Here is a 17361-nt window from a genome sequence, read left to right as displayed (position 1 = left end):
TTAATAATTGTCTGCAGATCATTCTGATCCTACTGCTCTAGTTAGTTTCGTTTGCTTAACCCCTCCCCTGCTGATGACGGAACCGCTCCGTCATCAGCCGCGGTGGCGCTGTACTGATGACGGAGCAGTTCCGTCATGGCCCGCCCGACGCTCCTGCGCGGCGTGGATTCCGCGCCTGTGCTGAGCGTTCTATTGAGCGGGCGGGGCCATGACGGAACTGCTCCGTCATAAGCACAGCGCAACCGGCGCTGGTGGCGGAGCGGTTCCGTCACCAGCATGCGCCCGCCGCATTTCCGCCCCGCCCCCTTAGCACTGCGGCGGAATAGCCGCCGCAGTGAAGGGGTTAATAGTATCACTAGCTGCAGCTTCTAAAAATAAGGGCTGTAATTCAGGGTCAGTGGGAAAGGTCTTCTTAATTTCAGCGTTATCTTTCCCTTCGTACATTAGATGTTCTACCCACCCCTCTTTGGATATCATACTTCCTGTTCTTACCTGACTGCAGTGAACCCCCAGAAGCACCGATTTCCAAAATTTCCTCCCATCATTGATCAAAACTACCGTCATAATTTCTTCCCAGTTTTTAGTGCACACTGACAGTATATTCCTTTTTATCCTAGCTTTATATTTCATAAAGATTTCATAGTAGTAACAACTATCCATGTATAATATTAGCCTGCTTCATTTTCCTTACATTACTTATCCTTTCCTGCCATTACGCATCAACACAAGGGGACTTATTTACAGAACATTGGCCCAAATTGGGGGGCATTGTACAGGAAAAATGTGTATTACATTTTAAGCAATCAACCTCAGCTGATGCTATTTGATCATATTTTGTAGTTGTATTACTATTACTACTTAATGAAATCAAGCTGTCGAGATCAATATGATTTTATAAGTTGATTCATTTTTCAATATGCCTGGTGTTAATTTTTACTGTAAGATGCCTAGTTAGTTCAGTTTCCAAGTATAATATTCTATCCTTGGGCAGCATTTCTAGTTTTAATTAGATCCTTATGGGGAGATGGTTGCTACCTCTCAAAGTGAGTGATTGTAAGTGCCACTTGAAGGGCGAACCAGCACTCCGGAATAAATATATAATCAATTGGACCCCTTAGGCTATTAAGTTCGAAAGTTTGGGTAGCCGGAGAGTCTTATTGAAAATGCCCTTTCAGACAAACGAAATTTCAATTCTCTAATTATTTTCGAAACGACCTGGCCATTCCTGAGTTTTCACACCTGGGAAAGCATGCAAATGGAATACAATATGCCTGCATTGATTTGCCAAAGTTTAGATCTTCTTGACGGGGGACCAGACACATGTTAAAATCACCCACAATTATCATCTTAGCTTTCTTGTCTTGGGAGCGAATCTGCTCCAGATCTCCCATAAATAGTGCAAATTGTTGTAAATTCGAAGAAACTTCTCTGAGATTTATAAACACATTTACAATAATAATGTGTTGTACTGACAAATTGTCAGGAAACGGTAATCAGACAACCAATAACACATATTTTAGACCACTCACCCTGCACTACTCACCAGGTCCTGAAGAAATCCATACCAATAAGGGAGCATGGCTGAAACATGTTGGCCCATTAGGATATTGGAGTCACCTAACGATCTCCCACAATATCCGCCTCACGCTTTTTTATCCACTGCCTAGGGCCCACGTATTAAAATATTTTTTTTGTACATTGGGACCCTCAGGACTATTCTTTTTAACATTTACTGAATCCACCGTCACTGCACTTTCACGTAACAATAACCCGCTCCGCTGTATCCAGGAGTTGTAGCACACCTGAGGTGCACTAAGCACCTTGGGTGGGGCCCAATGATGAAGCATGTCACCAACTAGGTTGGTGAGTAAGGGCTTTTTAAAATTACAATGTGATTTCTCCTCATGACATACAAACGCTAGGAGCACCTACTCCATTACAGAATAATTTAGCAGAGATACATACACCATTACTGGAAGATACCGACAGGGAGGGGCTAGACTCGGACATCACAATCAAAGAACTTAAATTAGCTATAGCACAATTGCGTCCACGTAAGACCTCGGGACCAAACAGCCTACCAGCAGAACTCTACAAGAGATGTAACGATCTCTTCAGTTCCCACCTTTTAAATCTCTTTCAGAAAGCATGTGAGGAGGAAGTCCTCCCATGAGTTCTGTGTATGGCCACAATAATACCAATACACAACCATTTAAGCCCCAAAAGAAGTGTGAATCCTACTGTCTAATATCCCTACTCAATACAGTGGTGAAGATACTGGCAACCATCCTTGCCACGAGACTACGTCAAGTGATAACAACCCTAATACATCAGGATCAGTTGGGATTCCTGCCCGGCCGTGCGACCAGGCTGAATTTGTGTAAGACTCACAACTGTATGATGGAGGTCAAAGACCGTGACACTCCTCACCTACTCCTGTCACTGGACGCAGAAAAGGCATTCAACGCAGTCCATTGGCCCTCCCTCCAGGCCACCTTGACTAAATTCGGTATAGGTCCCAACTTCAGGAAATGGGTTGGACTCTTGTATAAAGATCCCAGAGCCACGGTTCGGGTAAATGGTAAGAACTCTGGAGACTTTCCCATAAGACGTGGTACCAGGCAGGGCTACCCTCAGTCCCCACTACTCTTTGCCCTCACAATAGAGACTCTGGCTTGTATGGTCCGAAAACATCCTGAGATGCAGGGGTTCCAAATTAACCCAGAGGGTACTTCGGAAGAGAAGATCTCTCTGTATGTGGACGATATGCTTTTATATATTATGCACCCAGCTACAACGATATCCAATCTGTTTCACACTATAGATAGGTATGGGCAAAATTCGGGATACACAATAAATTGGCACAAATCAGTGATAAATCGCCCAGGTATCTTGACCACATGGCCCACACTACCCAGAGATCTCCAGAGAGCCCACAACGGGTTCACATATTTAGTTATTTATCTCACCATAGACAGGGACCTTTGTTACATTAAAAACATTAAGCGTATATTCACAAACTTTAAAGAAGATGCACAGCGATGGGAATCGCTACTGCTTACTATTCTAGGCCGGGCCTCTATGCTTAAAATGATGACTCTGCCCCCAATTCTGTATGCCCTACAAAACATGTACTTCCCCCTATCACAACTAACTTTTCGAGAGATAGAGGCTGAACTATGCTCAATCATGTGACTAGGGAAACAACCAAGGATTGCACTACATACTCTACAACGCAATCAGTATATGGAGGGATATTGCTCCTTGATATAGAGGCCTACTACTGGGTGGAACAACTAACCCCAGTGAATGAGTGGATACCGGCACTGGGAGATCATCCCACCTACAGATTAGAGAGGGAAACCATGGCCGTACATGAATTTCTACATTATCTATAAGAAGGCAGAGGCGAGGGGAAGCTACTCCCGGCTACGCAAGCTACAATAGAGGCATGGCGGAGAGCAACGAAGGCAATGGGGTGGGACCGGAGACTTACTACACAGACACCCCTGTGGCACAGCACCTGGCTAAAAGAAATACAGAAGCTAAGAGGATTTGCAGGCTGGGACAACATAGGTATCTCCACTATAGGCGATGTCATGGACAAGGGTAAACTTAAAAGTTTCAACACCCTTCAGACTGACTTTACATTACAGACTTCCCAGTTCCTCAAATATGCTCAGATTAGACATGCATGGCAAGCAGAGAACATATATACGATTCTCGCCTGCCGGACTATGCACTATGGAAGAGAAACTGCTCCAAGAACATATTATGACCAAGGCTGTATCACTCACATACAGGATCCTAAATAACAACGCACCGGACAGACTGGGCAAGCTGCGATCTACCTGGGAAGGAAATTTGGGCCTGCTAGAAAATATAGACTGGGAGGCAGCCTTAATGCACCATCGAGAGGTGGCGATCAAATCGCGCTTTCGCCTCATTCATGACAAAATACTCCACAAAGCCATCTGCAACCGCGCCATATCACACAAAATAGGGCGAGCAAGTGAACCTAACTCCAGAGATGCGGACATGGAGCGGGCGCTTTATATCATAATATTTGGGAGTGTACTAAAATACAGGCCTATTGAAGGAAGATATTACAGGAACTGAGTACCATACTAGAAGCTGTTATACCCTCAGACCACAAATTTATATTGTTGGGAGTTCCGGGTGATGTGGACTTGGGTAGGTCACAAATATTCTTTACCACACTCGCACTGGTGGTGACGAAGAGGGATGTAGCGAGAAACTGGGGAGCCATAAACGCACCACTACTCCGAGAATGGAGAGTAGGGATGTACATGGCAGCTGAAAGGGTCACTTATAAGGCAAGGGGATGCCCGAAGAAATTCCACAAGGTATGGGGCAAGTGGAGAAAATAATATGGATTTGATGTTATAGTATGGATCCCAGGAGTATATTCCTCTCAGACTCAATGACAAATAGAGGGCTCTTAAATTATAAGGGAAAGGGACACCTCATGGAACTGTTATACAACTTTGTGGGATCTATACGGATATGTCTTTGAAGGGTCGGAAACGGCTATAAAGGTGTACTGTCTGACACGTTGCTTATTAATGTACGATACTGCATGACTGTAACTGAATTTTGTTGTGGTTTGTTCTTTTTTGTTTTCGAATATAATAAAAAAAATATTTAAAAAAAGAAACTAAATAGTGATAAATTGCAGTATGGTGAGACCAAATTATACACAGAAATGTGCAGGAACAAAAATTAAAAAAATAATGTTTTGTGGTCCTTGAAATAAAACAAAATAAATGGGAATCTGGGAAAGTAATTTGGAGCATGACTTAAACCCTCTACCGCCAATCTTGTAGTGTTCAATGTTTATAAGCACCACGCTTGTAAAAACATCATGTGTTCTGTTAACTGTGTTGGTAAATAGGGCCGATTGTTATGATGTTGATACCTGAGGCCACCGCTACCTCTAACATCAGGGTTTGTCAAAGCTTTTTTTTTTTTTAAGGTAATTTGTTGTACACCTAGTGCTCAAACAATGCTGGCACTATTAGCAGGGACAGTTCATTCCATCTTCCAAGCCGGTTAAAATACCCTCCCTGCGAATTCATCCAGTCAGTGTGCATATAATCAGTTGTCGGGACTATTTTCACGTTGCCACAGTAGCTCTACTGTAATAGAAGGCAGCTCTGGGCACCACAACTGAGCAATTCTCCCCGTCGCTTATTGTCAATGAGAGGAACACAAAGGAGGACTAGACGGCGCAAGCTGAAAATCATTGCTTATCTGTGGGAAAAGTACGTGGTGATCTGTGAAATGATGAAGAGCAACCTTGGTTCTTTCAGTTTCAGAAATGTTGATAAAAACGCTCTTTTTTTCCAGGCAATACTTCTGTTGGACGCTGTAAAAATGAAGATAAGCCCTCGGCGGAGCCCAGCACGCCATCCTGTCAGACAACGAGCAGCGCAGACCCTCTAAATAACTCCAGTTTGCTGCAGCGGTCACCCAGCATAACAGGTCAGAGCTTACAGGTTGCTGTTCTCGTGAACCGAGTGGCTAAAAGGCAGATCTCAGCTCGATTTACTGTCTCTTGTTCTTCATAAAAGTTAACTAAATCACACCTGTCGACAAACAGAGATTTTGTAATAAAACGCTAATGGTGCTGTGGCTGCCAGCGAGCACTCCGGCAACACAGCAAGCACCGTTGTGTAGGAGACAGCCAACTACAAAAAAAAAACGGACATGCTCAGTCTCGAGGAATAAATTATGGGTAGCCCCTCACAAATCTTGGTGTACTTTACCATGACATATCTGTGTATGAAGAGAAAAGAAACACTATGTGTGCCAAACAGATATATTTGAGCTCTGATAACCAAAAACAGCATTTGCTTCTCTGCACGTCGGTGTCGTTAAATCTGGAAATGGTGTAGCAATGTGGGGCCCTGCTGCTGGGATGCTGCGCTCTGTCACTGGAGAGGCCAGGCGTTAATGCGCGCCAACCTCCGAGTGAACTGCTTCCCAAAACAGATATTTACTTGAAACAATTCATTTCCTTGGTTGACAACGCTGTAAAATTGGCCACTGTCTCGTTTTATATTCAGTTTTCACAAGTCGTTCATTTTTTACTGTCTTTAAAATGTTTTGAAGCTTTGTTGAATTCTCCCTTTTAACCTGTATTTTGAAATCGCATTTTTCCTATGCCTACCATGACATCAAAGAGTCAGCTCGGGCATATAGAGAGACCCCAGTTTGTGGAATACTTCTTCCTTCTTTAAATATTCACATTTATTTAAAAAAAATCAAGTTGCTTTTCCAGGTATACTCTTACAGATGAAAATGAAATGGGTACACAGGCTGCGTCAGGGCCATCAATCCTTTTGGCAACTTTTCTTTTCATAAGTATCTAACAGGTAGATTCATCATTCAAAAATCGGCTCGCAAAGGGCCAGATTCTGAGAATCTGGCCCTTTGCCAGCGCAATTTTTGCATTTGGGATTCATCATCCCAAATGCAAAAATCGGTAATTGCCAATTCGCTAAATTGCGAGGAATTACATTTAAGGAATCTCTATTTGAGATTCCTTAAATGCAATTCATTAACCATTTTTAAATTGCCAAATCACAATTTTGGGCCGCTATTTACCGCGAGGTCAAACCTCGTGGTAAATAGCGAAAACTTAGAAAAATGCTTTTAAATGAAATTTTCTAAGTTGCATGTTGCACACACACATGTCCTTTGGACATGTGTGTGCGGAACACCAATGTAGATTACATTTCAGGGGTGCTACAGGGTGTCGCACCCTTGAAATCGCATCCTTATTTGCGATTAGCAATTTGTTAATCGCAAATAAGGAATGTGTAGGAATCGCAATTCATTTTGCGATTCATACATGAATCCCGTTTTGCAAGTCCTTAATAGCGATTCCTTAAGTATCTCTATTCCTGATATTCTAATATTATAGTAATGATTAGTACTATTAGTAACTCTACGCCTACGAAGAATGAGAGAGTTAAATTTAAAAACGATGGCACAGTGATTATTACTTCATGCAACTGGCTCATTAATTTACTGAGAAATCTTACTACAGGGTTTAGTATGCTGACTAGATAACATGCTGAGAGGCACAATACTCTTTTTTTCGCGGTCTCACTATATACAGATAACTTTAGCGGTCTGTTTCTGACAGCATTGTAACCAATACTTTCACACATTCTTGGAATGGTGTTTGAGTATGCCCTTTGCTTACACCTGGATGGTTTTCTTGCCACTCCAGCCCTCTACTCTTAATTTGATGCATTACTTCCCTTTTCTTTTGTTTGTCCTGCCCCTGGAATATTCTGCTTACACCCTCTTTATTGATTAGACGAGTTTATCCTTCCACTGCTGTCACACAAGGGAAGTATTTTTCCTTTGGCATATGTCTATGAGATTTGAATGTATGCACTTGATGGGATCACATGAGCCTTCCCTTCCTCTTTAACCGGGATATGTTGACTTTGTCTCCTTTCTCTCTCTCCGCTGGTCACTTCCTCTACCCAACTTGTTCTGTCCTGTGCCTTTCACCTCTGCCCTTTCTCTCTATCTGCTCTTCACCTCTTCTACCCTGAGGCAGTATCACTCTGCACACAGGGCTCTCCATCCCTTCCCTCTTTCCCCATGCATTGACTCCTTGTTGAAGTCTGGACACAACAAGGATGACTGCCTTCCACCCTCCTCTTCCCATATTAGCCTTGCCAGTGCTTGTACAAGTGTGCTGCTTCATGGCAATCATCTTGAACTGGTATAACAATAGAATATACGAAGTCCCATTCCATGATAACCACTGGAAGTATTATATTTGCCAGTCATTATGTTGCAATTATCCAAGCATCAGAAAAGTCCATAGTGACGAATGACAGGTATCCGGTGGCAATCTTTCTTGATGCAATTCCACAAACATTGGCAAAGTGAGACCGAGTGACTTCAGCACTACTTGATCCTCATGTTAGCCCCCCTCACCGTACATATTGCACCCCATCCCTTTTTCCGCACTCCTCCTACTAGATGCAGCCTCCCCTATCTTTAAGCAAATATTATAAAAGTGTTAAACCTAAAAAACACTGATGTTAGGTATGAAACTCCCAAAACTTCTTCAACTTTCCAGAAATGTCCCATGAGGTTCATGACATGAAAGGAGATTCTGACAGAAAAGATTAGGGCTTGCAAGCAACATTGTCACGGGCAAATAGACCTCAATCACTCTTAGAACTTCATAGATACAGGTAAATCACTTTTAAAATGTTGGTCAATGCCTAGTAAGTATATGGCACATAAATGCCACACTGGAAAGTCCAGTGCACGATGGAGGAAAAGATGCTCCATTCCTTCATTGTGCAGGCTTGGGCCTAGCGAACAGCAATACGTGGTGATGGCAAGATGCCACCTCCTTGAAGTTTAACAGCAATGCTAAGCATAAACTCTGGTGTGCTTACCTTCCTTTCTACCCCTTAATGAGGAGTAGAAATTAAGTCAGTCAAGTGTCCATGGGCAGACCCTGTACAGTCAGTTTAGGGTTATGCCATCCCACAACCATGTGGAGGAGGGTCCTGGGACACCGTTCATCTGCAGGTCCATGTTGCGTCCAGCATGTGGCACATGGGCGCTAATCTTGGCACTGATTTTTAGCGCTAGGTGTTTGTCCTGTATTTGGAAAATCAGCGCAAATGGCAAAATGCGCAGCATAAGAGGGCGCTGCATCTTTCTGACGCTCAAATAGATGCTTTACTCGAGCAGCAGCTTCCTCAACGTGAATGGAAGGTTTCTCAACGCATGCAATAGCTGCACTCTGCGACCGCCCGTGTTGGGAAATCTCGCTCAGCGGTGGTCTAGAGTAAGGCAAGTGAGGAAAAAACTCAGCTCCTTGGAACGCTGCGTGAAACATGAAGTGGGGAAAACATTGCAAACTCCGCAACCGGAACTTCATGTCCAGGTCTACCTGAGATCCTAAAGGGTGAGTGGTCACGCTCTACTAGAACCTAATTGATTGATAGATTGGTTGACTGAATGCAGCATATTAAAGTGGTGGGTGCACTGCCCTTCCCTCCTCAAGGAGAGCAATGCTGTGCACCGCTTACACCACCATTCTGTCCTTCGACTATGCACGAGTCTCCTTTGTTAGTCAAGGCCTGCGGGCAGGAAAGACTACATGCGCATTTGTATGATTAAACTGCTTAACAACAATGTGATTCTTAATTTCTTTCATCCGTTGCATGAGTTCTGACCGAACGCTTAGGTATACCCAGCGGTCACTCATGTTTTTTGGAGCATTTGTGTACTTTAAGGATTAAGCAACTCCTTTTAAATAGTGCCTTATTACCACTCGGGCCAAAGGCGCTACATAAATGCCACTTCACCCTGCCCCTTAACACACGGTTACTCTTCTCGATTGCCTGAATACTTTTTTCAAACAGTCTTTTTACTTTAATTAACAAAAGTGGAATGCATGCACAACAGATGCCAAACACGTACATATTACTAGCAGAACCGCACGGGCGGTTTTCAGGCGCCAGGCAGCTTTGTACCACCTGACCATCGATAACATGCGAGCATTTAACACGTGCCCACGCCTGCCCCCTCGCAACATAAATATCTTAATTACCAGCATTCAGCGCCGACCGTAGATCTGAAATATTTTTCATCCGAAATGATAAGTTAACGTCACCGCAGCAAGCTCCAAGCATTTGAGATTCATAACAGAGAAGGTATCATCATATCTTCCCTAGCAGGTGTGTGCTACCTTCGGCACAAAAATACTTCGCTTATCAGCAAGGAACAAAAGGAATGGATATTATTTTAGGCTGGCAGCATTATTTATGCTGCACTGAAACCTTCATTAAAATGTTAGGCGGCAATTAGAAGCTCCGGCATAAATCTGACTGCAAGCAGGAACTAATTAGATGTTTAGGTGATCGTTCTTACACTTATCTTGTTTGCTGCAATATTGTGATTACACAGTCATTTGCATATTTCTCTATAAAAACACATCAAGTTATTCAGTGCATTTCATTTAGGAATAATTTGAGAGGAAAATATTTGCATGGATGATTTATCCACACGGAAACACCCTCGGCGTGGAGTAGCCCCGCACCTTAATTTGTGCCTGGAAGAGGTCACACGCAGGGTTGAATGAAATGATACGTTTTACACTGTTTGCATTAATTTGATAGCATATCAATATATGGAATATGCCTTGCATTTGTAATGACCCTTTACGTGTGCTGGTGGGTTCAGCTAATTGCAAAGCATGAGAAACACTGAAATGAATGGTTAGTGTTTTCACTGCCAAACAGCAGGGCCCCATTAAGAGAAAAAGATGCTCTGCAAATGGAAAATGAAATTCGGTATAAATAGCACGGGAGCATCATCAAGAGAAGATGTCTTTTTTTACTGTTTGCATCTCAGCTTAAAAGCAAAGTCTTTTCAAACGTGGCTTTTATGAAACCACAGCCACTCTAATCTAAATCTGGACAAAAGAAACTTTATTTAAAAGCACAGGGAACACGCTAATGCTTTTCACCAACTTCTGGAAGGAATTTTAGAGTGTCAGGTCAGGGCAACCGTTGTATATGCTGGCTGATGTCTGAGCTCCTGGGAAGCAAATGGCAAGTTGTTGATGCACTAAGAGGGTGGTGGGTGGGGATGGGGGGACAAGGTGGAACCTTATAATGTCATCGGTGTTCTCACTTATGCGGCTCTTGAAATTTCAGTGGATCGAGATTCATGATATGTATGCCAGCTATGAGATGTCCCTTCTGGTATAGCATGCCCAAAGAATGCACCAAACATGCCGATGACAAGGCAGACGACGTCCGTGCTAATTCGTGATGAATGGACCATGTGAGGATCAGGAAACTGAAGCAGATATGACTGTGATAGAGACTCAGCAAAGGTCTGCGTTCATTCTGTAGCCTGCCACAAATAACTTTAATGGCTAGTACTCTCACACGGTTTACACTGTAAAGAAGCCTTATTCCAGCCCCTTACATTTTCCAATTATTTTGCACCACTAGCTGATAATAGAACACGTTTCTGTTTGTTCTTTCAGTTTTAAGTTCAAAGTATGCATATCGTGAAAGCTGTGGCCAGCTCTTACCTAAAAAAAAAGAATAAAAAAATCCAGTTCCCTGTTTAATGTCAAAGAATGTTTGAACCTGTTTACCTGCCTTTGTTCTGTGCTTCTTGCCTTAGTACGTATGTGCCTGCGTGAGAGTGTTGCCTTTCCTTTATTGCAGAACCTCTTTCAGTGACAAAAAGAATATTCTTTTTTATCTAGAACTCCGGAGATACTGAACACGAGCCATTACATCAGCCTGGGTTAAAACCGTACATTGTATAGAGGAAGCGGTTATTCAATTATTTGCAGGGCTGGCTAAAGGGCAGTGCGACCGGTGCAGCCGCACTGGGCGCTGACCTGTGGAGGAGGCACTGACCTCAGGTGGGGGAGCTGTGTTTAGAAATAACTTATGATTGGAGAGATGATGGGCACTTTTTCCCAGTGGTAGTGAGAAAATCCGAGGAGCCGGTCATGAGGTGTGGTGGTGCCAAAAATGATTGTCACATTGGTCGCCACCAGCGCTAACGCTGGCCCTGATTATTTGTAGTTGACCAAAACATCTCCTGCGTCCCTGCTTTCGGAACAGATACTTGCTCCCTTCCTCTGTTTTGTTTTCAAAATACGTTGAGTTTCTTCAGAAAGTATTTACAGTTAAAACACAGCAAGATCCGAATGCCGGGCTGATGTCGAAATGTGAATGATATAACTCATTCTAATGAACCATCTCAAAATCACTGTTATATTGACCGTCCAGACACAAAATGTTTGAAAATTTTATTTGTGTAATTGGTTGTATACTAATGTTACATGATACTGATTGCTGTAATGAAGAAATTGCTAAATAAAGTTAAAAAAAAACAGCAAAAAAATATAAACACTCGGCTACAAACCTTAAAAGTAAAAATAACATAATATAAAACAAAACCGTGCTAGCATACACCATGAAAATGATCAAACCTATTTTAAAACAGCCCCAAAAACATATTAGTTGGAATACAAACAGCCAAAATATTTCATAAGATCATTAAAAAAAACAGAAATATACAAATACAATCTTGGCCCACATGTTCAGAAAGTGTGAGAGAAAAAGGCAAGCGAAAACTCCAAAGGGACCTTAAACTTTCTTGAGGTGAACAAATACATCTTAATCCATGAATTCGCAAAGTGCTAAAACGTAAAAGAAAAAACACTTAAAAGCCCTAAGCTTTGTTGAAGGGCAGATGCAGTCTCAAGCCCCAATGGGGTACTAATAAGTGGGGAAACAGAGTCACTAGGCACCCCTTATTCTGCAATAAAGTCAAGCCCTGCATTGGACTTGAGAATCGTGCACCTGATCCTCTCCTTCACCAAGAGATATCGAGAGACTGCATAGACAATACTTTTTCTTGTATCATATCTCATAATGCAAAGGGTCTCAACATGTTTTCTCACTCCTAATAATCAACATAATGGGAGAATCCATGTTCCCTCCCCTTAAAATACGCAGGACAAAAAAATAGAGTGTGCTCCACAGTGTCCTTACTGGCACCACAGGCGGGACTTTCTCACCTGTCCCGCTCATGAGGACGGCCCCATCTTGAGGTGAAGGAGAGCAGGGTGAGGGTGCCATAACAAAACTGTAAATAAAGTTTCTTGGCTCCCACTGGTTCAATCTCGCTAAGGGACCGCTCTACCTTAAACTCATCCTTCACAACAAGAAGGCTTCAGACAAGGGGCCGAAAGAAGATTTGGACATCGACGGATTCAGTTTATGCTGGCCGTAATATGCTTTCATGATAATCTTACTAATGGACCTAACAGTCATCAACTCTTCCCACAGTGTCCCAATTCCCAACTTTACCAAGGTGTCTCTGATATACCTAATCCATGGGATTTTGCCAGAACCTGATAACCCTAAGATCTCCACTAACCCCTGTCAATGTGTTGTGAGCTCAGGCATGGCCCAAATCCTCTACCAATAGAGGATTGATCTCAACCCTATCTCTGGATGACCAAGTTCAGAGGGCAGTAAAACGGGACTAACAGGAAGACCTGTCAGATGGTGCAGAAATCGATTTTCTACTAGAGTGAGGGCCGCTGTACGCTTATAACCACAAAGCCCCGTCCCATAGAGGTCAGCCACCATGGCCTGCATTTTATAAATTTGCAGGGTCAGTAAAATTGGACGAAAGTTAGAGCTGCTCTGTACTTTTATCAATCTTCCAGTTTGTTGCTCTAGTTTTAGTCTGCACCATTCAATATGCCTTCACCAGTCCAGTTGTTCATTGAGAATTAGTCCTGAACACTGAAAAGTATGCACCTGTTCCAATATAGAGCCCTTGAGGTTTGGATGAGATCTAGTCATAGGACAGGGGTTGAGTACCATATATTTGGTCTTCAGAACATTGATTTCCAATCACCTCTTGGTGCAAAAGTTGTCAAAGCTATCTAGAACACTCTGTAGCCGCATGGGCGATTCTGATATATCTGTTGCTTTTTTAAAAGTGGGGGGAGCTTCTAGAGAATTTCCTTTGAATGCTTTGGCTTCCTTTCTCCCCCGCCCTATATCCAGACTAACTACAGGGAGTATGCAATCCTTTGTGTGAAGGCAGGACACACCCTATTCAGTGTATGTGGGGCTATGCCCAGGTCCGACCCTCATCCTGCCAGTGATGGCCAACCCAGGGACACCAAATCTGTCTATTGTGTGTGCTGTCTAGTAGGAATACACAAATTCCAACTGCCAACTACACCCATGTGTGTAACCCAGGAGCAGGCTGCAGGCTCTAATTGGCTAAGACAGGAAGAGGCAAACTTTCTAAAAGCAGCATTTTCGGAATTGTAATTAAAAATTTGACTTTACCATTAAAGAAGACTTTTCATTAAAATTCTAAAGACACCAAACATAAAGTGTCTACGTGCTCCCAATTGGAAGTTATAGCTTATTAAATGTCATAAAGTAACTCCAATGTAATCCCAAGCAAGAGGCAGGCCTTGCAGTAGTAACACATACAATGGAGAGTTTTTCAAATTTAGGACATTTATAACTTGAAAGTACTGATCCTAGCTTTTAATTACTACAAACTTCCCTCTGGGTTGTCTAGGGCCTACCCTAGGGATGACTTATATGTCTTAAAAAGGAAGGTATAGGCCTGGAAAGAAGGTTATTATGCCAGGTGGAAGTGGCAGTTTAAAACTACACACTCAGGGTACAATGGCAGGCCTGAGACAGGTTCATGAAGCTACTTAAGTGCTTTGCACAATAAGTGCTGCAGACACACTAGTAGTATTTAATTTACAGGCCCTGGGTACATGTATTTCCACTTTACCAGAGACTTATGGGCAAACTAAATATGCCAATTGGGCATAAGCCAATGCTACCATGGATTTAGAGAGTAAGCACACACACTTTAGCACTGGTTAGCGGATGTAAAGTGCACAGAATCCACCCCCTTTTGTACCGCTTTTGGCCGCCATAAGTGTGGCAGGGTATGCTCAGACGTGAGCCCCTTGCTCACTTTGCCACTGGATTCAAGCAAGCCGGGCTGAAGACGGCTGGAATACCAGAAACTGGTCCTCGGAAGCTTGTTTCCGGTCCCGGGGAAGACATGGCTCGGCAGTTCGGGCTGGACTGTTCCCATGAGGCACAGGGTCAGACTGATTTGCATATAGCCATGTCTGAACAGGGGTGGCAGAGTGGGCTAAAGAACGGTGATGGATTAAACCCAGATCTTTTGACTGGGTGTGAGTGTTTGATTGATTCAGATGCTCCGTCCATCACCACCCCCTTTTGTACCGCTATTGGCCGCCATAAGTGTGGCAGGGTATGCTCAGACGTGAGTCCCTTGCTCACTTTGCCACTGGATTCAAGCAAGCCGGGCTGAAGACGGCTGGAATGCCAGAAACCGGTCCTCGGAAGCTTGTTTCTGATCCAGGGAAGACATGGCTTGGCAGTTCGGGCTGGACTGTTCCCATGAGGCACAGGGTCAGACTGATTTGCATATAGCCATGTCTGAACTGGGGTGGCAGAGTGGCTAAAGAACGGTGATGGATTAAACCCAGATCTTTTAACTGGGCGTGAGTGTTTGATTGATTCAGATGCTCCGTCCATCACCACCCCCTTTTGTATCGCTCCATCAAGAGCAACATTGTATTGTATTGTGGTATACTTATATAGCGCAGCCTGTCACCACCAAGGGCATCCTGGCGCTTTGACCCATGATCCAGCAAAAGCAATAGCTCAACCTGTCCTAGGAAAGAGGTAAGTTTTCAGCGCCTTTCTGAAGGCCAAGAGATCCTCAAGACTTCTCAGGGATATTGGCAGGGAGTTCCAGAGTTTGGCCGCCGCTACTCTGAACGAACGGCCACCCATCCTCACTCTCTGGAAGCGCGGAACTACAAGTAGCCTGGACGACGAGGAACGTAAAGCTCGAGATGGAAGATACCAGGCAAACATTCGCCGCAGAGGGATTGGGCCCAGGCCATGAATAGCCCTGAACACAATACACGCTGCTTTGTAGCGAACGCGTAAATGGACCGGCAGCCAATGGAGTTCCTGCAACGCTGCCGTAGAAGAGCTATGGTAGGGGCGGGAAAGGGCGAGTTTGGCAGCCATATTTTGCACCCTTTGAAGCTTGCCCAGAAGTGTTACCAGGGCCTCCAGAAGCAGTGCGTTACAATAGTCAAGTCGACTTAGGATGGTACTTTGCACTACTTCTGGTCTGGCTTGCTCAGGAAGGAGGGGTAAGACCTTGCGCAGCATGCGGATCAGCATCATGCACGTTGAGGTGGTCTTATTTACGTGCAGATCCAGCTGCAGGTTGGGCCCAAAAATGACGCCCAGATTACGCGCCGATTGTACGGCTGACACCGTCTCTGAAAAGGACGGGGGCCAAAAGTCATCTGGGAGATCTCGGGGAACTCGGTCAGTGGAGCAGTGCAGGACCTCTGTCTTGGTTCCATTGAACTGTAAAGAGTTCAAACGGAGCCATTCCGCTGTAGCCTGCATGCATCGGTGAAAAGTCTCCAATGGGACTGCATCCTGTCCCTCCAGAGAAAAGACCAGCTGGGTATCATCCGCATAATTAAATGCGGAGATCCCAAATGATTTAATGAGCTGGACTAGAGGGCGGAGGTAGATATTAAAGAGTATAGGGCTGATGGCTGAGCCCTGGGGTACTCCTTGTCCCACTCTCCGCTCCTCTGAGCTGAAGGGAGGGAGCGAAACCTGTTGCTGACGGCTGTCCAGATAGGAGATTAACCAGTCCCTGGCCTTGTCTTTGACCCCGCATTCTTCCAACCTCGAAATCAAGGTAGGATGACTGACCGTGTCGAACGCGGCCGACATATCGAGCAACACCAAAAATGCTGCCCGACCACTGTCGACTCGCGCCCGCAGATTGTCTAACACGGTCACCAACGCGGATTCCGTCCCGTGCGCTGGGCGAAAACCGAATTGCGTCTCATCCAACCAGGTGTTCCCTTCTAAGAAGCCGGACAGAGTGCGGGTAACCAATTTTTCCATGATTTTGACTGGAAAAGGAAGCAGGGAGATTGGCCGGTAGTTAGAAAGGCACACAGGGTCGAGCGTAGGTTTTTTTAAGAGCGGAGATACCACTGCCTTCTTCCAGCAGCCCGGTACAGTCCCTGTTTCAAACGACTGGCAACAGATGGCATGCAAGGGCTGGAAGAGATCCTCTTGAAACACCTTCCAGAGTTTTGGAGGAAGAGGATCCAGAGGCGAGCCAGATGAAATTGTAAGGGCTAGACTGCCAAACTCCTCCAGAGAGGGAAGGGGAAAGCTGCTCAGCTGGGGTCGACTGGCCTCAATCGCCAGAGCTCCCAAGCTGAGAGCCGAATCCAGAGAGGGAGAAGAAAAGCTACTCAGCTGGGGTCGACTGGCCTCACTCGCCGGAGCTCCCAGACTGAGGGCCGAATCCAAGGCGGGGGAGGGAAAGCCACTCAGCTGGTGTCGACTGGCCTCAATCGCCGGAGCTCCCAAGCTGAGGGCCGGATCCAAAGGGGGGGAAGGAAAACTGCTCAGCTGGGGTCGACTGGCTTCCATCGCCGGAGCTCCCAGGCTGAGGGGCTGATCCTCTGGTCGGGGTCGACTGGAGGGCGTGGCCGGAGCTTTCAAACAGAGGTGAGCGACCCTCTGCAGGGGTCGACTGGCCATCTCCTCCGGAGCTCCCGCATCAGTGGTGTGATTAACTGGGTCCTGCAGACCCTCCAGGATTTTACGGATTTTCTCCTCGAAGGCATCCGCAAGTGAGTCACAAAGAGCTTGCGATGAGGGGACTGCA

General features: G+C 44.7%; 1 protein-coding gene across 1 annotated transcript in view; it reads left to right on the top strand.

Annotated features, from left to right (window-relative positions):
• The window catches only part of CFAP20DC (CFAP20 domain containing), a 1688800-nt gene that overhangs the window by 708473 nt on the left and 962966 nt on the right, over nucleotides 1–17361 (top strand). The window contains exon 12 of the mRNA XM_086939066.1: nucleotides 5371–5505. Coding sequence (XP_086795192.1) covers nucleotides 5371–5505 — 135 coding nt within the window. The remainder of the gene's footprint in view (nucleotides 1–5370; nucleotides 5506–17361) is intronic.

The sequence above is a fragment of the Lissotriton vulgaris genome, chromosome 9 (assembly GCF_964263255.1).
Source record: "Lissotriton vulgaris chromosome 9, aLisVul1.2, whole genome shotgun sequence".
Lineage (NCBI taxonomy): Eukaryota > Metazoa > Chordata > Amphibia > Caudata > Salamandridae > Lissotriton > Lissotriton vulgaris.
Note: the sequence above shows the minus strand (reverse complement) of the source record. Positions and strands in the feature narration are given on the sequence as shown.